The 23,882-nt window shown below is 36.8% G+C and overlaps 1 protein-coding gene across 1 annotated transcript in view; it reads left to right on the top strand.

Moving 5' to 3' along the window:
* Positions 1 to 23,711, top strand: part of LOC134657236 (nucleoredoxin-like) — an 87,522-nt gene extending 63,811 nt beyond the window's left edge. The window contains exons 4-7 of the mRNA XM_063512808.1: positions 21,073 to 21,277; positions 21,752 to 21,842; positions 22,272 to 22,475; positions 23,494 to 23,711. Coding sequence (XP_063368878.1) covers positions 21,073 to 21,277; positions 21,752 to 21,842; positions 22,272 to 22,475; positions 23,494 to 23,711 — 718 coding nt within the window. The remainder of the gene's footprint in view (positions 1 to 21,072; positions 21,278 to 21,751; positions 21,843 to 22,271; positions 22,476 to 23,493) is intronic.
* The last annotated feature ends 171 nt before the right edge of the window (positions 23,712 to 23,882 follow it).

Raw genomic sequence — 23,882 nt, forward strand, 5'->3', positions numbered from 1 at the left:
AATTATATGATTTGTTACTGTCTATTACAAGAGTCTTTAAGTACTTGACAATAAAATTATGATACTCGTGTACTACTAGTGTACTTGTTTTTTTTTAAACGGGTGTTTAATATACCCACTTTACACGTGTAAATAACTTACTAATAATTAAAACATTTACAGCGTAATAACAAGGTTTTTATGGCACACATGCAAAATATTAAAAGTTAAAACTTTATGTACAAGTCTACAAGATAAGCTACATTATGGTAAATAATTCATACGCCATTTTATTTCTACCACGTGCCGTAAAGTGGCAAAGGCGTCGGCCAAACAGCCGCACCAATTTATGCTCAACATAAAGCGTAATAAAAACACACGGCTTTTATTATACCACGGACCCTGATAAAACTCCCCTGGCTTACCCCTATTTACCCGAAAAGGATTCCATTACTTAAACTGAATTATATTGTTACCTACTTACTACGCAGCCAGTGTCGGCAGTTTGATGCCATTGGTAATTCATAATAATCAATCAGATTTATATAATATGTTTTCCCATTTCTTTTAATAACTTTATTTTCTTTTCCTTTTGTAAGAATTTGATATGTTTTCTGAAAGAGCTACGAATTTGTATGATTCCATGTACATATGTATATTTTCTAAATCAAATTTCTATTACACCTTATGTGTATAATTGCATGATTTTTATAGTAATTTAAATTGTATTTTTTCTCTTATTTTCTCGTAATGCATGTTAATTACCTATAAGATGTAATTATTTTTGAAAAGATGTGTCCCGCCGAGTTTGTTGCCGGTCCCATATTGGGATACCCTCCTCCAATTGAGGGGGGATTTAAATCTTCTCGGGGCAGAGGTGTAGGGTTGGAGCCGGTCTACCTAGCTTTATTTGACGTTCATAAGCGCATTGTAAACTTGAATAAACTATCTTTTATCTTACCTTATATTTATCTTTATTTGTTTAGGGGTTGGGGTAGGGGTTGTGTTGCCCACACTGGTTTTGTTTTTTTTTGTGATTGGAAACCATGGAATTATTTAGTAGGCCAGTCCAGATAAGACAATCAAATTGCCAATTCAATCATAAATTCCAAACTCATGTACAAAATTAAAAGTGGGATAGGTGAGCTACATATCCTTTGAATTAATTTTTGCCTCCACACCACACATTACCAGGGCCGGATTAAGCATGTCGGGGCCCCTAGGCAGTGCAATGTTCGGGGCCCCCTTAGGCCCTTACAGTCAATTCTGCATACATAATGTTCATTTTTCAGTTCAGGGAAGTAAGTTTGTGGTTTTAATTTCAACCTTCAGGTGTCGGTTGAGTCGATCCGAACATGCCAAGCGATGTCTTTTTCGCTCTTATTGCGTGGACATAAAGCTTTTTTCTATCAGTTTTTGCCGATTCCTTTTTGCGTCAAGTGTGGGGAGAGCCCTTTTTTTCTCAATAGTTAGTTAAATATTGTGCGAGGCTGAACAGCGATTGTCCGACCATACGCCGGGCCACATGATTAAAATTAACGTAATAAATAAAGATATTCCATAGGTTTAAATTCCTATTCATTCACCAGTCAAGTTAGCATGTAGGTACAGGGTCTACCAGAAAAGCAGCAAAAAAATGCGAGCGCAGCGAGCGCGAAATTTTTTGTTAAAAAATTGTGAAAGCGTGTTAAAAAGGCCGGGCCGGGCCTAAAAATCCGAAGTTCCACAGTGAGCAGAGTTTTCATGCGAGGTCAAAGCCGTGCTTCAGGATAAGCTCAGCTAGAGCACAGACGCCAACCAATGTCCATTGTATTAAAAAGCGAGGCCGCAGGCCGAGCTTGGCGCAGCGAGGCCAAAGGCTAAGCTGAAGAAGAGGAGATTTGGAAGACAAACCAAAAATGGAGGTAAAAACTGAGGCTGAAGGTCGAGCTCAGCAATCTCCACATTACTTAACAAGCCCGAAGCATACTTATAACCAGCGAGGTGAGCTTTCATGCGAGGCAAAAGGCCAAGCTTCTTAAATCAATGTTTATATTTGTTAAAAAACGACGCCGAAGGTCGAACACGAACCAATCGTCAAATGTTACTCGACAATAATATGTGCAAGAGTTACTCGAAGATGAGGTATTAGGCCCTAGGGAGCCTGAAAATCGAGCTCGATATTACAGACTTTAAATCTATAAAATAACATAATTTACATAATCATCTAATGATTGTGTATCTGAGAAACTGATATTGGACATTAAGTAGGTATTAGGTATAAACATTTAGGTACCATAAAAACAATATTTATGAATTTTGGCCATATGAAACAAATATTGTTTTGGGCGCGCGCGGGGCCGCCGGGGCCCCCTAGCCGAGGCGGGGCCCCCTATCTGAGGCGGGGCCCATAGGCAGTTGCCTACTCTGACTTAGGGTTAATCCGGCCCTGCACATTACTGTTACAATTTAATCAGATTGTACAAAAAATTATTCCGTCTGGATCCCATCATCCCACTTATCACCGTTAAATACCAATACGCGAGCTGAAAAGCATGCAATTTTACTCGTTTCGTACGTGAATCGAAAGCTGAGGGGTTACCGCGAAAACCGAATTTCGCAAATTCCGGGCATTTTTCTCTGTCAGTCTAATTACGCCTTCATTGGAGCAAAAGAGAAAGATCCCCGCAATTTACGAAATTCGTTTTTCGCGGTAGCCCCTCTGCCGAGACCCGATTCAGATTTGACATTTTGATACGGTTTTGGTCTCATTTTGATACGACCTAGAAGATAGAGCTCACGCTCATTCGAATAATCAAGAAAGTATTTTCTAGGGATATTCGTGATATTTTAGGAATTCGAAATATAGTGAGTCGTGCGTGCGATGCGCAGCAATAACTTATACAATCGTCAAGGTCATATCAAAACCAGTCCAAAACCATACCAATTATTAAATTAGAATCGACCTCTGCATGTTCCCGGTCGGTATTTCATTCTTTAATTTAGCTTATAACGCAGAAAAGCCGCGCCGGGGTAAATGGTGCGTGCGGGAGTTATGGCGGGAATATTACCGTCCCCGCTATTGCCGCCATTTTCGGTAAATCTCGACGTGTTGGATTATCCCGGTTATAATTCACTTTTGCCGCCCTGGGCGGTTATTATTGCTACTTTTGCTTTACATCTACCTCTACTCTCTATTCTTTTTAGCCACATACTTATGACACAAAAACTGATTACTTTCGATTTTCGCAGTAGACCCTCAGACCCTAATAAATCTTTAGAATAACTTAAAAATTCAGATAGGTCTACCACTAGGTGTTTTTTTAATGTAAGCCAAGATTTATAGTTTCTGCCGAACTGTAGGTATCTTTTCATTTGAGCTACATAAGGACTTGGCTAGTAGCATTAAGAATTAATGACTAAGAGCAAGTAACATTTGCATTCCTTATCTACAAGCGTGGGTTGTACATTTACATACATAATTAATATCACGCCTATTTCCCGAAGGAGAAAGCAGAAATCACGGATTTCCACTTACTAACACTTTGCTACTCACTTTCACAAGTTTCACAACATTCTTACTGTACACTGTACAGTACATATCAGGGTGGGACCAACAAAAGTGTTGGTTTTTTTTCGCTCTAAGCATGGAGGACCTCTCTAAGCCACCACCAGGAGGACCACCTAAGGGCTCATTTAGACGGTGCGAGAACTCGCATGCGAGTTTCATTACATTGCGTCATTTGATCGGCGGCTGAATTGTTGTAACCTCAATGTTCCGCAATGTAACTAAAATCGCATGCGAGTTCGGGCGCCGTCTAAATTAGCCCTTCTCCAAATCCTCTACTTAATTATTACATTTTCGAGCGCGTCTTTATACACATTATTATCTATTGCAAAGTCACCTGTAATTTATCGGTTATTTACATCTTTGCCGATTCAGTACAGTCAGCAGAAAGCTCACAAACTGGACATATCTGCCAACGGTATCTGGCGCCGGTCGGATGTCGTTTGTCCCAAGTTTTGTCCCAACGCAAAACATTATTATCTCGACTGTATGCAATAGCGTGTAGCTAATAAGCTAGTATTACTTTTTTTACATAGTCATGCTAAGCTAACTTCTGCACCGTGTTGTATAATAATAAAGAGTATAATATATGCAAGTGTTATTGTAAACATAATATTGATTTAAACTAACACGATTCTCACTCATACATTTATAACTAAGTTAGTTATTGTAAACGTCATAATTTCATAGAACACACACGATGCAGAGTTTGATTAGATTATATACGCTATTTACAAATTTGATACGTAAAATTTAACCCGTTTTTGGATTGTTCTATGACCTTCTTTCTAAACTGATTATAAATGTGTCGAAGTCTAGTCACAGGTCCCACTTTGTCGCTTACCATAAGGACGAGATTTGCTCGTATCTTTATACGAATAACCTGTCAAAGCGTCCTTAAGGCAAGCGACAAAGTGGGACTATTTGCTGGAAAACGACACAAATAGGGATTGCAAACCGGACTGGTTTTGAATCCGGCCGGATGCAGCCGGATCCGCCGGATTGGTATTTCGGAAGAAAAATTCATAAAGTCACGATTTTATTATGTTTTGTAGCGTTATATCACACAAATGTAACCTTTTTCTACTCCAGCACTTAAATGTGTCAATTAAATGACTGACAGTGATATCTAAAGCAATGTCATTTGAATGATTTGTCTATAGGCTCATAAGATGACTGCTAGCAGTCATCTTATGAGTATAATAACAACTGCTTTATTTTTTTTAAAGATACAAGTTCCGATCATCTTGATTGAAAGAGGTATGTTTTCATTTACAATAATAACTCTTTTTTTTTTTAAATAATAACTCAATTTTTTTTAAATAATAACTCTTTTTTTTTAATAATAACTCTTTTTTTTTGCTGCAGCTGTCATAGAAAAAGTAATGTATGCAACAGCTCATAATTGGTTCTTAAAATTCTCGGGTCTTTTTTTATAAAACTCGACTACGTCTCGTTTTGTAACTTCGACCCTTGAATTTTAAGAACCCTTATTATATCACTGTTGCATAAACTACTATTGTAACCCGTGAAACCCGCCTTATAAAAAAAAACATTTGAAAGCCCATTCGCGAAAATCTGCTTTTCCTTTTTAGGGTTCCGTAGCCAAATGGCAAAAAACGGAACCCTTATAGATTCGTCATGTCTGTCTGTCTGTCCGTCTGTCTGTCCGTCTGTCTGTCCGTCTGTCTGTCCGTCCGTATGTCACAGCCACTTTTCTCCGAAACTATAAGAACTATACTGTTGAAACTTGGTAAGTAGATGTATTCTGTGAACCGCATTAAGATTTTCACACAAATATAGAAAAAAAACTATAAATTTTTGGGGTTCCCCATACTTCGAACTGAAACTCAAAAAAATTTTTTTCATCAAACCCATACGTGTGGGGTATCTATGGATAGGTCTTCAAAAATGATATTGAGGTTTCTAATATCATTTTTTTCTAAACTGAATAGTTTGCGCGAGAGACACTTCCAAAGTGGTAAAATGTGTGTCCCCCCCCCCCCTGTAACTTCTAAAATAAGAGAATGATAAAAGTAAAAAAAATATATGATGTACATTACCATGTAAACTTCCACCGAAAATTGGTTTGAACGAGATCTAGTAAGTAGTTTTTTTTTTATACGTCATAAATCGCCTAAATACGGAACCCTTCATGGGCGAGTCCGACTCGCACTTGGCCGCTTTTTTATAAGTCGGGTTAAAACGAATTAACAAGCTTTTATTAGGTCGACCTGTATGTAACTATGTAATGGAATCTAAGGTAACTAATTTAACCATCTTCCAAGGATCGTAGCGTCATGAAAATTGGCAGCTGTATGTAGTTCTGATGACAACACAATAATATGGTACTGTCGAACTGATCTGATGACGGAGACAGGAGGTGATCATAGGAACTCTCGACCTGTATGTAACTAACATGTAATGGAATCTAAGGTAACTAATTTAACCATCTTCCAAGGATCGTAGCGTCATGAAAATTGGCAGCTGTATGTAGTTCTGATGACAATACAATAATATGGTACTGTCGAACTGATCTGATGATGGAGACAGGAGGTGGCCCTAGGAACTCTGTGATGAAACAACGCAACCTAATTGTGTTAAGGGGTTTTTAGAATTGTCTCGATGAGTATTAGTTGTCTGTCGTTAGAAAAGTACAGTCAGCGATAAAAGCTTGTACCGAAAATTAAATTATTGCCAAAAACTTATTTTAGATCTAAATTACGCTGTGCAGTAAGTAAGTACCTACCTACCTTAAATCATTTGTGGACTTTGTCTTAAGTTTTCATTTCAGACTTACAATGTATCAGCGCGAAGATCTAAGTATTCTAAGTAAACACAAGCCAGCTAATCTTCAAAATTAATATCAGACAATATCAGTAATACCCGTCGTATATCCTCGGATTATGGCCGAAGTTTGCTCGTAAAAACGCCATCTTCCGACTTTATTGTGCATTACGTGACAGTTGGGTGTAGTTGACCGAAGCGTTAGCGAAGGTCTCCGTTTCAGCTTGGGTTAAAATGCTTTCGGATGTTCTCGTGAAATTTTGTGAGCAGGTTCGATGTTTATTTTTGTCGATTTAGTTTTTGAAAATTATTCAAAATGGCGGAGGCATACATTTTGTCAGTTTTAAAATTAAGCTCTCGGCATCTACAGCTCACAGAGCCACTAGTTTTAATTGGAATATTTGGAATAGAAAGTTAGTTTTGTCTAGCTTTATAGTTCCGTTCACACCTACTTTTGGTATAGCAATGAAGAGATCGTAAACAGTTGGGTCGCGTGAAACAATGTTTTGTGAACTAATACAGCTTACAAAGTTGTGGGTCATTAAACACGTTCCTTCGGATGACGACGGTACGCTGTAGTGATGGTTTTGCCATTGTATTACAAAATGTTGATGCATGGTTATTTCCATTCTATTCTAGGTATTGTACTTAGCTGATTGAAACGGAAGTACCTATTGTTATTTACAGGACGTACCTACGACGTATACGATTCACAATAAGTTTTTCAATAAAGGTGTTTTTAAAAAGCTAAATAGCGTTTCCACTGAACTTTATATTTGCAAACGCAGAAAATGTACCTTCGGCTGTCTATAATGGGTATCAAGTACGAACACGAGATATCGATACGTACGTACGTACATCCCTTATTAAAGCATAACATGCGACCCCAGCGGGACAGCCCTTTACACGAAAACGGACACAAATCCATAAGGAAGGTAGGTCATATTAATCTTTATGAAGCTGCTGTAATGTAAGGTTCAATTTGGAATGGAATCGGTGTTGGTTTACGGTTTAGGAAGCGGATAGATATTGAAATGTTAATCCAGGTACATGTTTAATCTTTGTGTTCAGGTTGAACAGAGATTAGGTGAGAGATAGGACTGTTTTCAGGAGTTTTTTGTGCCTATTTAAAATCACCTGAAGCATGGATGTGATGTTTGTATATAATCATGTCATACACTTAAATAGGTACAAAAAACGGGGCCTTATTCGACATGCCACTTTTGACGTCGCATGTTGAAGTTCATTTGAATCTGAACAATCATGGGTTGTCGAATAGGTAAAGTGTGTCACCTGTCAGTGAATCTCATGTAAACAAATCATTTCATCGCTAGACTTGGTTGTCTATTGGTATGGCCGCCATGTTTGGATTTATGACATTTAAAAGGGGATTCTATGGCATAGAGTAAACTGCATTTCTATTTTCTATAGTTTTTTGATTCCCCAACTCGACGCAAGATGGAGTTAACAGTCAAATTTCGATCTTGGCGTTATAAAAATAAACCGCAAGAACATGACATGCAGTTGCGTTGGTGTAGATCTATCATGAAAACGAATATATGACAATTGTCCAGAATTAAAAAAAACTTGACAATAAACATACAGCAATACATATACCACTAAATGTCAAAAAGAAAACAGATTTAGTATAATTACTAGGTAACAAATTATATATAAAGTTTAAATTTTAAACCAATCGTCGTGGGTCCTAACCCCGGCTCTTAGCAATGAACTTCTTGTAACTTGTGTGAAAAATATCATTTGATATTACACCAATTACTTTATGGTGAAGTAAAATATCATGAGTCATGAGGAAGACGGAGTAGCCAGTAGCCACAATAAGCTATTTTTTTGTCCTCTGGGTTAGATGGCAGTGAAATAGGGAGAGATAGTGAAGAATGCGGCAAAATAAGCATTTATTGTGTTGTTAGTAGTTAGTAGACTAGTTTTTTTTTTCTTAAAATGAAAATTGACGCAACAGCAAGCTCATAGCCCCCTATGAGCCAGTCTGTTAGGTGCAGGCTTAAGGGCTAATCCCGGGGGAAGCGGAGCGTCGGCGACTAGCTGGTGCATCTGCTTATTAACCTCTTCTCACTTTTACCTCAGGTCCTTTGATTAATAAATTAAGGTAAAATTCGTAAGAACTAGTGCCTGTGTCATATTCTAAATTGGACGCTATGCCTAATTAGTTGTTATAAATTAAATACAATAATTATTTATTTAATTAAATTTATAACAACGCAACGTGGGGTTATTCATGATGAATTTTAATGGCTTATATAAGACAGCGGTCGTATATTGCCTCAGAAATTTGGATTTTGTCAGTTTGAATGAACAGCAAACTGGAGACATTGAGATTAATTTTAAACTTATTATTTTAGGTGTTCGTAAGAAATAAGGTATTGACAGACATTGACGGAAAATCGCGAAAACCCGGCCAGGTGCGTCGGACCACGCAAAACGGAGGAGGATTCCATACTTACTTCTTCTACCATGTATCCATATGCCAAAATAGCAACAAAAAAGCCGAACAAAAATACCGTTTCTTCGCAGCACTAGATTTCAGTCCTTTTTTTAGAAAAGTAATATGTTTAGGTACATAATATATATATGTAAGTAATTTTGTTATGTGAAACTTATATGTTGTGTTACGAGACTTACGAGTAGGTAACTTTAAACTTTAACAGCCTAACAGATCCCAATAAGGCCTAGTTTACCCTCTGGGTTGGAAGGTCAGATGGCAGTTGCTTTCGGAAAAACTAGTGCCTACGTCAATCCTTGGGATTAATTGTCAAGAGAACAATAGGTTCTCATGATCCGTGGCAAAATCGAGATAACGCGAGGAAGAATAACTTTGTCACAAGAATATTTGGCCAAATATAAATCCTTATTTTAATACTCTCGTGTATTTGACCTACCTACTCGTATTGAGTCGTATTTTGCCACCTAGTAGCCTCGAATTGGTTGTTATATGTGGCTTTCCATAAATTAAGGGTCCTTATGCTTCAATAAGGACGTTTTCATGGGGTCCCGTTGTTTCCCATAAAGTTTTAAGTCATAATGTATTGTTTGTCATATTATCATTACTCATAAAACTGAAACCGTTAACATTTCAAGATTTTAGTTAGGTTATCCTATAGATAGGTTAGGTTAGGTTAGATTTGTTTTATGGCAATCCTGAAAAGTGACGCGTTTCTGAACCAAATGAATTATGACTAACGAAAATTCGAGCAAACAATACATTATGGCTTAAAACTACGAATCTGGGAAACAATAGAAACCCCGTTTTCATCTGAAGTTGCAATAGAAATTGAAAAAGCCACATTTTTTCAAGCTTTTACTTAGTTTCATCTGTCCCGTTGGTTTTCTGTCTGTTCCAATGTGGTTCCAATCAAATCATGCAAATTAAATCCCAACAAAAACATAAATGTGAAATGAGAGCCAAGTTCAATATTGAGAATACGTGTCGTTGTTGACTCGCCGACAAAAGAATTGAGATCTATATGGGTGCCAAGTTCTGTGCTGTGTAGAAAATCCTGAAATTATAAAGGATTTGTCTTGGCTAGTTTTTAACAACAAACCAAGTTTTTGAAAAACTAACAGAAAAATATATATTACCTATATGCCTATACGTAAAAACTAGCCAAGACAAATCCTTTATAATTTCAGGATTTTCTACACAGCACAGAACTTGGCACCCATATAGATCTCAATTCTTTTGTCGGCGAGTCAACAACGACACATATTCTCAATATTGAACTTGGCTCTCATTTCACATTTATGTTTTTGTTGGGATATCATTACTTTTTGTACAGAAATTACTATAGTATTCATCATGAAAGCAGTTTGCCTAAGCTGAAAAGGAGACCCTCGCTAACGCGCGGTTAATTGTCAAAAAGTGTATACGCCTTATAGTCTACTTTCATTCCAAATATCAAGTTTCTAAGTAATCTAGAAGTGGGTTAGGTTTTTGGTCTATAAGCGAGGGCATGGCATGAGTGGTGGGGATAACTGACAGAACGGGATAGTCTTATGTATCTTTCACTAGAAGTAGCAGAGAAAGCGCTATTATTGTTTGTCTTTGTCACAGTCTCATATTTTTTTATTCCCCACCGTAGTTTATGGTGGGATACAAACAATGCGTAAACGTCAAATTGGTGTGAAACATATGAACAGTGCAAAGATTATCAGGAAAAATATTGAAATCAGTGTTTCGTGTGCATATAGTAGGTACTTAATAATTCAACAAATATGGTGAATTGCTTAGTTTTGCGCTGTACAAGTGACTGCCGGCAAAAACAGGACAACGTAACATTTCACAGGTAAATACAGTATTTTATACTTCCGTCACATTATCATGCTTAGTAACAGCATCCTACAATCTATATCAATTAAAATCTGAGTAGAAAAAGCATTTACAGTAAATAATAACTCGGGTAAAAAAATTAACCTATAAATATTTCCTGATAAATTAACCGACCAAATTACGTACGCATATTGACAGTAAGCCGTCACCCTTTTAATAGCGTGTATTCAATTTAGTCGCATTGCTATTATTCGAGGGATACCAGCCCGTGATGCATACAATTACCCCAAAATTCGGGTATTTTGTATTTTAATAACATTTTTATAAATAATTTTCCTGCAGAACTGGACATATACTAACAATAAAATTGAACTGTGTTTAAATTAGAATGTAAATTATATTTATTTAAGCATTACGGATTCTTTCTAACGTTATAGGGGGTTTTGCCACGACTCAGAGAATCTAATTGATATGCTGCAGGCACTAATTCTTAATTTTGCAATAAGAGTGACAGATTACAAAATGAATATTTCGTTTATTACCTCCAGATTTCCACAAGATGCAGGCACGCCTGCTAAATGGATTTTAGCAACCGGAAGGAGAAACTGGGCACCGACGCAAAACTGCCGAATATGCTCAAAGCATATTACGAAAACCTACCTTTTCTATTTCTTCCTGTGGCACACAGTATGCTAAAAATTCTTTCTTTATGCGTACTTGTAATATGTATAATGAATCGCTTAATGATATAGACATTTTTGTTCATAGTTTGTCCGTTTTCAAGAACAAAGTTCGGCATATTTTGTTTACGAGTAATTGAAAAATTGTTTCAAGTAAATATTTTGCATTGTTTTCTTACTTTATTTGCGTGTTGTACTCACAACTATACCTACGGGTAATTTATAATTAAGTAACCTATTTACTTTTCATTGTAATAGTCAACTTAGTGACGTATGAAACTTTAGGCCTATTTTTAGTCATTTTTGTAAGACTTATTTGTAAAAGGCTGTTTGTTTTCTAAATAAAAAAAAAAAAAGAAAATTGGCCCATTGATATTTTATTTATCGCTGCGTCTTACGTAGGCGAACAACTCGCGAACGTGATTAAAATTACCCCAATATTATCAAATATTGGGGTAATTTTTTAACTATATGGTATCCCCGGGTTTGTGACGTCATCTATGTCTATCCCTTACGGGGGCACGCGGTAGGCCACATCTATAGAAATACTACCATCTATGTCTATAAGTATGTTTTTTTCCATCGATATATCAATAATTTCCAGTTTTCAGATTTTTCCCTCTATATGCACCTAATATTCTACCTTGATGCCAAATATCAAGTTTCTAAGTCATCTAGAAGTGGGTTAGGTTTTTGGTCTATAAGTATTAATTATTTTTTTTCCATCGAAATATCAATAATTTCCAGTTTTCACATTTTTCCTTCTATATGCACCTAATAGTCTACCTTGCCAAATATCAAGTTTCTAAGTAATCTAGAAGTGGGTTAGGTTTTTGGTCTATAAGTATTAATTATTTTTTTTCCATCAAAATATCAATCATTTCCAATTTTCACATTTTTCCTTCTATATACACCTAATAGTCTACCTTGATGCCAAATTTCAAGTTTCTAGGTCACCTGGAAGTGGGTTAGGTTTTTGATCTATATGTCAGTCAGTCACAAAAATGCCGGTTTTTAAACGTTAATTTATCAATAACTGTTTGAGCTATGTTTATGAAATAGTGTATTTTGAACAAGCTAAGGGACTTGAATACATGTGCCAAATTTCATGTGTGTAGGTTAAGTAGGTTTCAAGTTGTGAAGGGGTCAAAAGTAGCTCGAAATGGTTCGTGTAATATTACACACGGTTGCTGCGTCGCCAGTTCCTTTTTCTTTGAACTTGGCTGGACACGCTACCGCGTGTCTAGATTTGACCCACTTCTCGGGTGTTCAATGAAGCTGAAAATTTACATAAGTACATAATATGTAATATGGGTGACAATACAATATTTTTATGGTTACCATCGAGTTGATCTGATGGTGATGATACAGAGAGTGGTCTTTTAAGTCTTTTTAACTTTGTGATAAAACAACGCAACTTAATTATATTTGAAAATATTTAAAGAAAAATACAGTCAGAAATTAGAAATATTGTTATCTAACCTCTCTATCACTCTTGCATATTCGAGCGATAAAGAGGCAAATAGCTGAGTTTCGATTTTCGCACTTCCCGATAGGCCCCTTTGTAAACAAACCGCCTTGATGTGTCTATGTCAAATTATTAATTGTCTGTGAAAACTTGTTAAAAAAAGTTTAAAGCAAAGGCGTAGGCAAAGAGTAGTATAATATGTATATAGCTGGTCAACCAAATCTTGTCAGTAAAAAAAGGCACGAAATTCAAATCTTCCATGGGACGATATCCCTTCGCGCCTACATTTTTCAAAATTGCCGACTTTTTCTACTGTCAAGATCTGGTTGACCAAGTATACCTATATAGCGCTGGCGGTACACCGAGAAATTCAGTAAAATGATGCAAATGATGTTAAAGGTATGAAAATCGGTACGATTGATCTTTAGAACATTTGAAACAATTTGACCCGAAGCACCAACAAATAAAAAAAGCGGCCAAGTGCGAGTCGGACTCGCCCATGAAGGGTTCCGTATTTAGGCGATTTATGACGTGTAAAAAAAACTACTTACTAGATCTCGTTCAAACCAATTTTCGGTGGAAGTTTACATGGTAATGTACATCATATATTTTTTTTAGTTTTATCATTCTCTTATTTTAGAAGTTACAGGGGGGGGGACACACATTTTACCACTTTGGAAGTGTCTCTCGCGCAAACTATTCAGTTTAGAAAAAAATGATATTAGAAACCTCAATATCATTTTTGAAGACCTATCCATAGATACCCCACACGTATGGGTTTGATGAAAAAAATTTTTTTGAGTTTCAGTTCGAAGTATGGGGAACCCCAAAAATTTATTGTTTTTTTTCTATTTTTGTGTGAAAATCTTAATGCGGTTCACAGAATACATCTACTTACCAAGTTTCAACAGTATAGTTCTTATAGTTTCGGAGAAAAGTGGCTGTGACATACGGACGGACAGACAGACGGACAGACAGACAGACAGACATGACGAATCTATAAGGGTTCCGTTTTTTGCCATTTGGCTACGGAACCCTAAAAAAGAGAGGAGTTATGAGTTTATGACGTCATCTTTTTTTGTAAGGAATAAAAAAATATTGTTTAAAAACCTATCGTGTTTGGTATTAAACGAAAGGGCTTTCTGAGCCGATTCCAAACATATATCACATCATTACATTTCAGTATTTTTTTTAAATTATAATATAAATAATTTTCAAAACATACCAATTAAGTTTGGGATTCTCCAGATACAATACGGTAATTTTTTTTTTGTAAAATATACCTCTAATCTTATACCTAATATCCTCATATCTAACCCTAATAAAGCAATTTTGAAATTATATACATTTAGGTTTTTTTTTATTTTTCAATTTTACATAGTGTGATCTATGAATCTCTCAATTAAATATTTAAAAAGAAAGCATAAAATTAATATATAACGGTTTTTTTCAGAAAGTCGCTTATATCTCGGAATCTATAAGTCGTAGTAAAAATTGTCTATGTAATAATTAAGAAAGAATTAACCGAAAAAACTCACCTTTAACGTCCCCCCTTTCCCGAGTTCTCCACCCCCCACTCATCAGAACTTTTTCTTACTTAAAGCTTAGATATTACCAAAGGAACATGTAATAGTATTTTATGCAACTGTTGTTTAAGAGAGGTCAAAAAAGGCGAGTGGCGTGAGTAACAATAACAACAAACAACAACCGAAAATTGTTAATAAAGACGCCTTTAATTTTAGTTTTTGACACTTGGAGACCTTATACATCTCTAAGTTTTAATTTTATTTTTAATTTGTTTGTACATATTTATATTTTTAATGATTCTGACACTTGAGAGACCTATACATCTCTTAGTCAATATAGGGCATTTTGCTTAGTAATTATGTGAAGATATACCGTTTTTCATGTAACATACAAGAACAAAATGTTGTGTCTCACAGCTATACGTTATTACAATTTAAATATTAATATGGCCCGGCAGCTTGAATATGTCATGCTCGCTTAAAAGTCTTTGCTTACGGTGGCGTTGTTGATCGGGTCGCCACTTTCCCGAATGAAGGTTGAGAGAGGCGATGGCTGAGATACGCGTCATACTCGTGAACGGGTGCTGTTTGTGGAGACTGGTCTATTTAAGCTAACACGAGCTATTATATTTAGTAACTTTATTTTTGAGTATAATTACATGGACACACCTCATTCGGTTCTCGTATGCTATTTTATTTTTACTATCATTTTCTTTAATTTAATGAATGTTTTAATTAGGTATACAGGATTTTGACTCTTGGAGACCCTATACATCTCTAAGGATAATTTGATTAACTACTATATATTTTAATCTTTTAGTTATGATGACACTTAGAGACATTTACATCTCTAAATAATTTTAGATTATAGTTTTTGTATCTTTGTGTTTTTTTTTTTTTTTCAATACTATTGTTATTGCGTTTTCTGTAATTCGACATTTAGAGGCTTTATACATCTCTATGTTAGTTTGATTTGATATTTACGGCTTAGTTGTATTTTATAATTATTGATGTGTTTTTTTTTTTGCTGTATGTAAATTCCATATTGACGTGTAAAAGTGCCCTTGTGGCCTATTTGCTGAATAAATGTTGATATTTGATATTTGATATTTGACTAGTATTTTTTGACTCGGTTAAACAACGTTGCATACAATACTTTTTCTACGACCAAGCTCTTACTTTGAAATGCAATGAAATAATAATAAAAATGGATGATGATGATTGTTTCATGTCCTAATGTGATAGGTTGTTCAGTGCGTGGGTTTCTTAAGGGGAACGAAAATTTTATTATTTTTGCGCTACGACGCACGGTTTAGGAGATACAGCCCTATAAATATTTTTCTTCCTCTTTTTCTTTTTTTTTCTTTTTTTTTCTTTTTTTTTTCTTTTTTTGTGTTTTTTAAATCTTACTTAGGGGTTTCTTAAAGGGGAACGAAAATTTGATTATTTTTTTAAAAAATTATGGTATTGTATCTGGAGAAGCCCAAACTTGGTATGTTTTGAAAACTATTTTTATTATAATTTAAACAAAATGACTGAAATGTAACTATGTGATATATTTTTAGCATTGGCTCAGAAAGCCCTTTCGTTTAATACCATACACGACAGGTTTCTAAACATTTTTTTTTTATTTCATACAAAAAAACATGACGTCATAACTCCTCTCGTTTTTTTTTATTTGTTGGCGCTTCGGGTCAAATTGTTTCAAATGTCCTAAAGATCAATCGTACCGATTTTCAGACCTTTAACACCATTTGCAGCATTTTACTGATTTTCGCGGTGTACCGTCAGCGCTAGAAGTGGGCAGCAAAGAGTAGTATAATATATATATATATATATATATATATATATATATATATATATAACGTAATGGACCCTATAATGGACGTGGAACCGGTAATGGGACATAAAACCACAAATCCTCTAAAATAAGTATGTAAAAGTAGTTTATAAACACTGGCAATATTTTACCATAAATAAGAGTCATAGAGCTGTTTAAGTTTTGCTTTTTATTAATTTCGGTTAATTTTTAAGAAATTGGCGCCAACCCAAAAGTTGTCGTGTCACTGGAAAAAATAACCAGTAAGAATTCTTAACAACTTCGCTAAGAGAGGTGAGTTCATATATTAAATTGTAATTAATTATTACTTGGTGTAAACTAAAATGCGTTTTGTTAATTGCATTTGCCATGAGATAAGGTATACAACACATTATGTTGTGACTCTAGAGATGTATAAAAAATAGAGGTATTTTGCCCAATCCCATTATAGGAGCTGTAAAACTGCATACCTCCTATGATGGGATAATTTACATAATGATGCTTGCCATGGCGTAATTTCATGTTTAAACAATACAGAAGTATAATGTAGTTACTCGTACGAACTATGTCAGGAGGTCTTCTCGGACTTCGGATAAATTAATATCGTTTTTACAAAATTTTATTTAACTTGCCCTGTTAGTTTGTATACAGGGTGGATTTTCTTTTTGGGTCAGTGAGGGCAGCTACCAGATCCCGTGCTGCGACGAGAAAACGGTCTTAGAAAACCTTCCCTCAATTTCAAATTAATGAAGATTGGCTTTTACAGATTTTGGAAAAAACATACAGGGTGCGAGAAAAAGGTAATTTTTGACAATCTTTTTTTTGATGCCAATCGATCCCATTCCTATTGAGGATCAAAAGCTTGTATGGAACTAAAAAAAAATTCCGGCTAGAAAAGCCACAAATCGAGGAAAACTTTTCCCATACAATTTGTATGAAAATCAAAACTTTTATTTTTCACATGCTATTTTTCTATGCCAATTGATTCCATTCTTATCTAGTATCAATAGTTTCTTTGAGGTCAACTTACGATAATGTACTAAAAAGCCACAAATTAATAAAAACTTTTTCCATAGGTACATTTACTATGGAGAAAATGTGAAATTTAATTTTGACCCCAAAAAAACTATTGATACTGGATAGGAATGGAATCGATTGGCATACAAAAATAGCATGTGAAAAATATAAGTTTTCATTTTCATACAAATTGCATGGGAAAAGTTTTCCTCGATTTGTGGCTTTTCTAGCCGGAATTTTTTTTTAGGTCCATACAAGCTTTTGATCCTCAATAGGATCGATTGGCATCAAAAAAAAAGTTTGTCAAAAATTACCTTTTCCTCGCACCCTGTATGTTTTTTCCAAAATCTGTAAAGGCCAATCTTCATTAATTTGAAATCGAGGGAAGGTCTTCTAAGACCGTTTTCTCGTAGCAGCACGGAATCTGGTAGCTGCCCTCACTGACCCAAAAAGAAAATCCACCCTGTATTAGTTAGTGTGGTTCAAATCTTGGAAATGGCATTTGAGTTGAAATTTTGGATACGTATGCAAATCGGATGACAATGCAATCGGGTGACAAAAATGACTAATAACTAGTTTTTTGCCAAAAACTTATTCCCTATTCCAATATCTTATACTGATAGGGTATGCCCATTATAGGGGGCCCATTACTGGATCCACGTCCATTACCGGGGTTCCATTACTGGAGCTTTGGTGTCCATGACTGGAGAAAAAAAACATACTTTTAATTTATTAATTATGTGGAAACTAACTGCAGTATCTTTGATACAACACGCCTGAAACATGAAAGAAGGATAGGATATTCATCTTTTAACAAGCTAAGCGGTAGAACTTTTACATGTATCAGGGAAATATCACAAATACTCCAAATTTCCTCTTAAATGTCCCATGACTGGTGCCGTTACTATATACTCTCCCGGCCGATTTCGACCACGGCGACTGTTTCAACTCCGCTGCTGAAGACAGGACAGTCGGCAGTCAACGTTTGTTCCTAATAAATATAACATTGATGAATCAAGGCGGTTTGTTTAAAGAGGGCCTGCCGCGAAACCAATTTCGTTATCTGCCACCATTAAATTTCGCTCGTATATGCAAGAGTGATAGAGAGGCAGATAACGAAATTTCCCCCACCCCCCTTTGGATGGTTCTTGTTTGAGTTATAATGTCACTGTATTGAGGACTCAACCTTTCCATTTTTAAAGTGTTTTTATATCGACATGACACTGGCTACTGTAGTACGTAAATGCCAAAAAAGAAAAAAAAAAACGCTGTCATAGTAACGAAAATAATAAACACGTCAATCGAAATAAACAACGTAATATCCAAGAAAAATTTGCAAAATAGTATATGATAAATATGTAAAACATCATTAATTATCGAATTAAGATTACATACAACTTTGTGTAAAAAAAATTGAGGCAATTATACAGCCCGATTATACGGGTTACATTTTGAAAAAGATGATTATCTTGGAAAGAAGAGTAAATATACATAGGTGAACATAATGGTGAACAAAGGTATAGTAAAATAGGTAGGGACATAATTCAGGGTTTGCTTGTCTGGTCCACGTATGCTGTACCTATCACGACCACGCCACGGCACGGCCGTCTCCTGCTAACTTTTCGCTATAATAGTAAAATCATAGGTCTAATACCTATGATTTTAATATTATAGCGAACAATATTTCATGTTCATGATCTCGAATTTAAGACTTTAGCTTAGATTTATGGCGTGCGGCCTAGCGCGCGTTGCCTCTATGAGGAGCTGTCAAAGCGCTTTATATCTGTATGCTTTTGATGATGCGGATCAGCATTCTTATCCAGCGGGGCAAGCAGCCAGCCTGCAGAAGGGCACCCTACCGCACTTGGTAGGTCACTACACTCACTACCAGGATTTAGGGCTAATAATTAATTTATAAGTTTTTAATACCTTTAAACGAGCAATTCTTGTATATTTATTTATTTATTTATATGTATAATATATTTCGGGGATCTCGGGAACGGCTCTAAACGGATTTAGATGAAATTTGCTATATGGAGGTTTACGGGGGCGCAAAATCGATCTAGCTAGGTTTTATCTCTGGGAAAACGCGCATTTTTGGGTTATTATATGTTTCCAGAGCAAAACTCGATCTCCCAGACATTAAGTTTTTAATTTAAGTGTTTTTATCATGTTTCATATTTAAACTTACAGATGTGAATCACCAGCAGAGTTTTTGGAGAGGTGTGGTTTTCTTATTTCCTGTTACCAACCTGAAACACCATACCTACCTAAATATCAGAAAATAATAAAGTGAAGAAAATTAAATAAAGTTGAATGCTTAAAAACTTTAATGTTTTATTAAAATTAAACGAAAAAAAATGTGTAAACTGAAATAGATCAATTTTTTTTATTTGTAGTTGAATAACATATATGTATTTAATCTCCTTTAATTAAAAATCATCTCTGAGTAGATACATATTAAACAATAGGTACTTTTAGGTCTTGGTAGTAATGTTAGGTCTTATGACCTACTGTATTTGACTATATTACTTACCAAGACCGGAGCCTGACCTGTCAGTCGCCAACTATTTTGATGCTCTTTGTAGGTAGCATCAAAATAGTTGGTGACTGACAAAGTTACCAAGTTACTAAGGTAGTAGGTACCTATATAGTAGGTAGCAGTAGCGCAATATTTAGTCAAAATATTTTGACTAATTTAGATTATTTTTATGCCAAAAAAGTAATACAAGCTATTCATGTTCCACTTAGTAATAAAATACGGACTTTTCTGAATATGTGGTTTATGAAATGTGTTAAGGTACAACTTGTGGTTTATTAACGTGGTTTAGAAATAGGCAGCTTGAGTTGAGAGAGGTGATGAGTAAATTGTTTCATTTTTTTACAATTTTGAGCGTTTATAGGAGAATGTGTGGAGCAAGCATTATTTGACGTGTAGGTGTGGGTTCAACAAAAAGATCGCTTGTTAATAAGGCATTCTTGCTGTTACAATTCAATTATTAATAGCCTTTATCGACCATCAGCAATGTAGTCCCTTTTTGATTGATGGAAATTGTCACGTAAGTTCCACTACTCGCCGCCGCATCGCCTACAGCGCATTCGTTGGTCTATCGCTCACAAGATGTCATTAATTCATGTAAACTTACGTACTGAAAAAAAAAAGTTTTACTCTTTGCTATAAATTACCCTTTCGCACGTCAAAAACTCCAAGATGGTGCCGAAGGTCATAGAGAACCAAGTCTACCTTTGGAATCATTACTTGTCAAAATTTGACATTAGCAATCCACAGTTAGGTTGTGGCAATGCCACCCATATGTATATACTTATAAATACATATTATTTACTTGTATACATAAATATTACATACATAGTACAAATATACCTACTTATATAGTAAACATTATAAATATATTCATCACATAAATACATTTACATAAGTATATAAGTATAACACTAAATTCATAATAGGTACATACATAAATAACTATCAATAAATAAACGTAAATATTTGCAACTACAAAATCCAAGTTCCCGGCCGTGTCGACAGCAGCGAGTCACCACCGCGCCAACCGGTCCTGCCCGTCGCTGCGCGGCCGCTTCATGCGCCCGCGCCCCGCCAGTGCATATCTCGATCCCGCACTGAACGCACGTCGCTTTGCGCTAGCACCTACTTCGCTTTCTATCATACTTGCTTACGCCTTTCTCACGTATTTGTGTTGCTATGTACCTGTGTGTGCCTTTGGAACATTATAGTGCTTGAAGATACGCTTGTGAGTTATTATTTATCACCGCATCCCCGCTATACGAGTACCTTACTGGTAAGTCCGCTTTGCATTTCTAAGTAAACAAAGACCGTACACTCCATTACCACACATACTTCAATGTGATCCCAAGAATTACGTAGTTTTTTTTTACTTATATTGAAATCGTTAATTTGTTCCAGGAGCGAGCAGTCCTTCACCCGCACAGTCCAGTCCGTGTCCTCAGTGGGTGCTCTGGCTGTGCCCTGGGACGCCGCTGAAGCCCGGGCGGCTCTCCCCGCGGCCCTGGGAGTCGCTGGGATCCCTGCCCTCGTCATCACGGATCCGGCAGGGAAGGTGCTGACTGCGAACGGAAGACAGCATCTCGCTGGAGATCCTTTAGGATTGGTAAGTTTATTTTTGTAAAGTAAGTCCTAAAGTGCCCGGTTGCTGTTGGCTTTAGGAGACAATGAGATCTCTGCCCTGGTCATCATGGACGGACTGAGGCAGCATTTAACTTTAGATACTTTGGGATTGGAAAGCAGAATTAATTATTTCGGAAAGGTACCAAGGCCTTTGACAAACCATGTAAGCCAACATACCCGCATTACACGTAACGCACCAAACACCTGTAGGTATACATCATAAATCATAATGATCATATTCTGCTTTTAACCTACAAACTGCTCTGTTAATTCTTACGGAATTACCCCATAGTGTTACACCATATTTCAAAATAGAGTCAACGTAACCATGATAAACATTTCAGACCAGTTTTATGGATGATAAATTATGCGAGTCTCGAGATATATTAAATGAAACATGCATTCAAGCAGCTGAAACATCATGTATGAGATTGTTTGTTTGTTTGTTTGTCTGCAGAACTTCCCTTGGGCGCAGCGGCCGGTATCCGTGCTGACCGAACAGGCGCTGCTGAAGATGGCCCGACATCCCGCAGTCGTCTTATTTATAGGTAGCATTAAGCTGAACAATCTGTACCTATTTAAGGATGACTCACGTTAGACCTGGCCGACCGGGCTGTCCGGGCCGGAGCTTCCAGCGCTTACTTTTCTATGACAGATGACAGGTGATCACGTGATACTTTCCATAGAAAATGAAGCGCCGGAAGCTCCGGCCCGGACACGGCCCAATCTAACGTTAGTCAATTATTTCAGAAGTTAGTTGGAAAAACGAGATAATAAAAAGCATACAACACTATATTATAATACCTAAACGATTCATGTTGCCTAGAATTAGAGCGTAAGATGTGATATCGTAGATTCATTCCTGTCCGGGCCAAGGCAAGATGACGACAAACGCCGATCGGAGTGTAGTAAATGTTAGGTCTAAAATATGCCAGTTGAGCTCCCAGTTCTGAAAGTAAGATCATTTTCATCCACAGACGATGAAGACTCCGAGATCGAATTCGCCGAGTCCGTCCTCACGCCCTCAGCGGAGTCCTACTACGAGGAGTGCAGCATCCAGTTCCCGGGGTTCTGCCCGTACCAGACCTCCTCTGATGACGAGACCATGGACTTCGACTATCCCACGTCACGCGCCCACAAGATTAAGAAGAAGCCGTTTAAACACGTCATGTTCTACATAGGTAAGTAGCCCCCACACTAGCGTCTTTTGAGCGTCGGCATCTAGTCAACTCTATGGCTGCTGCTCTACGCAACGTTGGCGCAACTTCACAGTGACGCCATTTTCCATTACACTGAATAGACGCCGACGCACAAAAGACACTAGTAGTGTGGGGTCTCTCTTAAAAGTAGGTATTAACGCCAACTACACATGGTCAAGCAAATCTTGTCAGTAGAAAAAGGCGGCAGATTTGAAAAGGGTTAGCAACACTACGTTTAAATTGTTCGAAAATCGCGTGTCATTTATATCTTATCTGTGGAACTGGTTTACATTTTGCTGCGTTTTATTCGTTTCCTAGGGATACCATACTTTAGTTTGCTTTACATTGGCATTGTTTATAATTTGTATTGTTGAATGTTAATTATTATTATTATTTATTACTCTGATACTATTTTATGCTTATCTAATGAATTTTGATTAGGTATATTGATTTAAAAATGTCCTGAATTATGTGTTAGGTATTTATGTAATTTAATATTTGCATGCCTGTATGTGGGCCGAATACACTGAACAAAGAAAAAAACCGGCCAAGTGCGAGTCGGACTCGCGCACGGAGGGTTCCGCACCATCAACAAAAAATAGAGCAAAACAAGCAAAAAAACGGTCACCCATCCAAGTACTGACCCCGCCCGACGTTGCTTAACTTTGGTCAAAAATCACGTTTGTTGTATGGGAGCCCCACTTAAATCTTTATTTTATTCTGTTTTTAGTATTTGTTGTTATAGCGGCAACAGAAATACATCATCTGTGAAAATTTCAACTGTCTAGCGGTTCGTGAGATACAGCCTGGTGACAGACGGACGGACGGACGGACGGACGGACAGCGGAGTCTTAGTAATAGGGTCCCGTTTTTACCCTTTGGGTACGGAACCCTAAAAACTGTATTACCAACTAATCAAAAACTGTATTCTGGCAAATAAATTATTTGATTGATTGATTGCTGCTGACATATCCGGCTCAGACTTGTTTACTTTCCCCAGGCATAGACGGCACCGAAGCCGCCGACATGCTCCGCGAGCACGTCGGGCTGGACGACGCCGTGCCGCTGCTCACCGCCGTGGACTTCCCCAAGCGGCGCGCCGCCACCATGCGCGTCGGCGCCGCCATCACCGCAGACTCCACACAGCACTTTCTCGACGCTTATTTAAGCGGACAGACGGCGTGCGTGCCCCTGCAGCCACAGACCGATAAATGTTAATGTGAAATGATTAAAGTATCAAAAACATAACGGCTACCTCTTGTTTGTAATCTGAGTCGAGCGACCCGCGGTCTACGGTCTAGCCCACAGACCTATTTGATCGCAAGTGTAACATACCCCTCGAAAAGTCGAAACTCGTAACACCTTTCAAAATGCAGAAAATAGTAGAAT

This window comes from Cydia amplana, chromosome 19, assembly GCF_948474715.1.
Source record: "Cydia amplana chromosome 19, ilCydAmpl1.1, whole genome shotgun sequence".
Lineage (NCBI taxonomy): Eukaryota > Metazoa > Arthropoda > Insecta > Lepidoptera > Tortricidae > Cydia > Cydia amplana.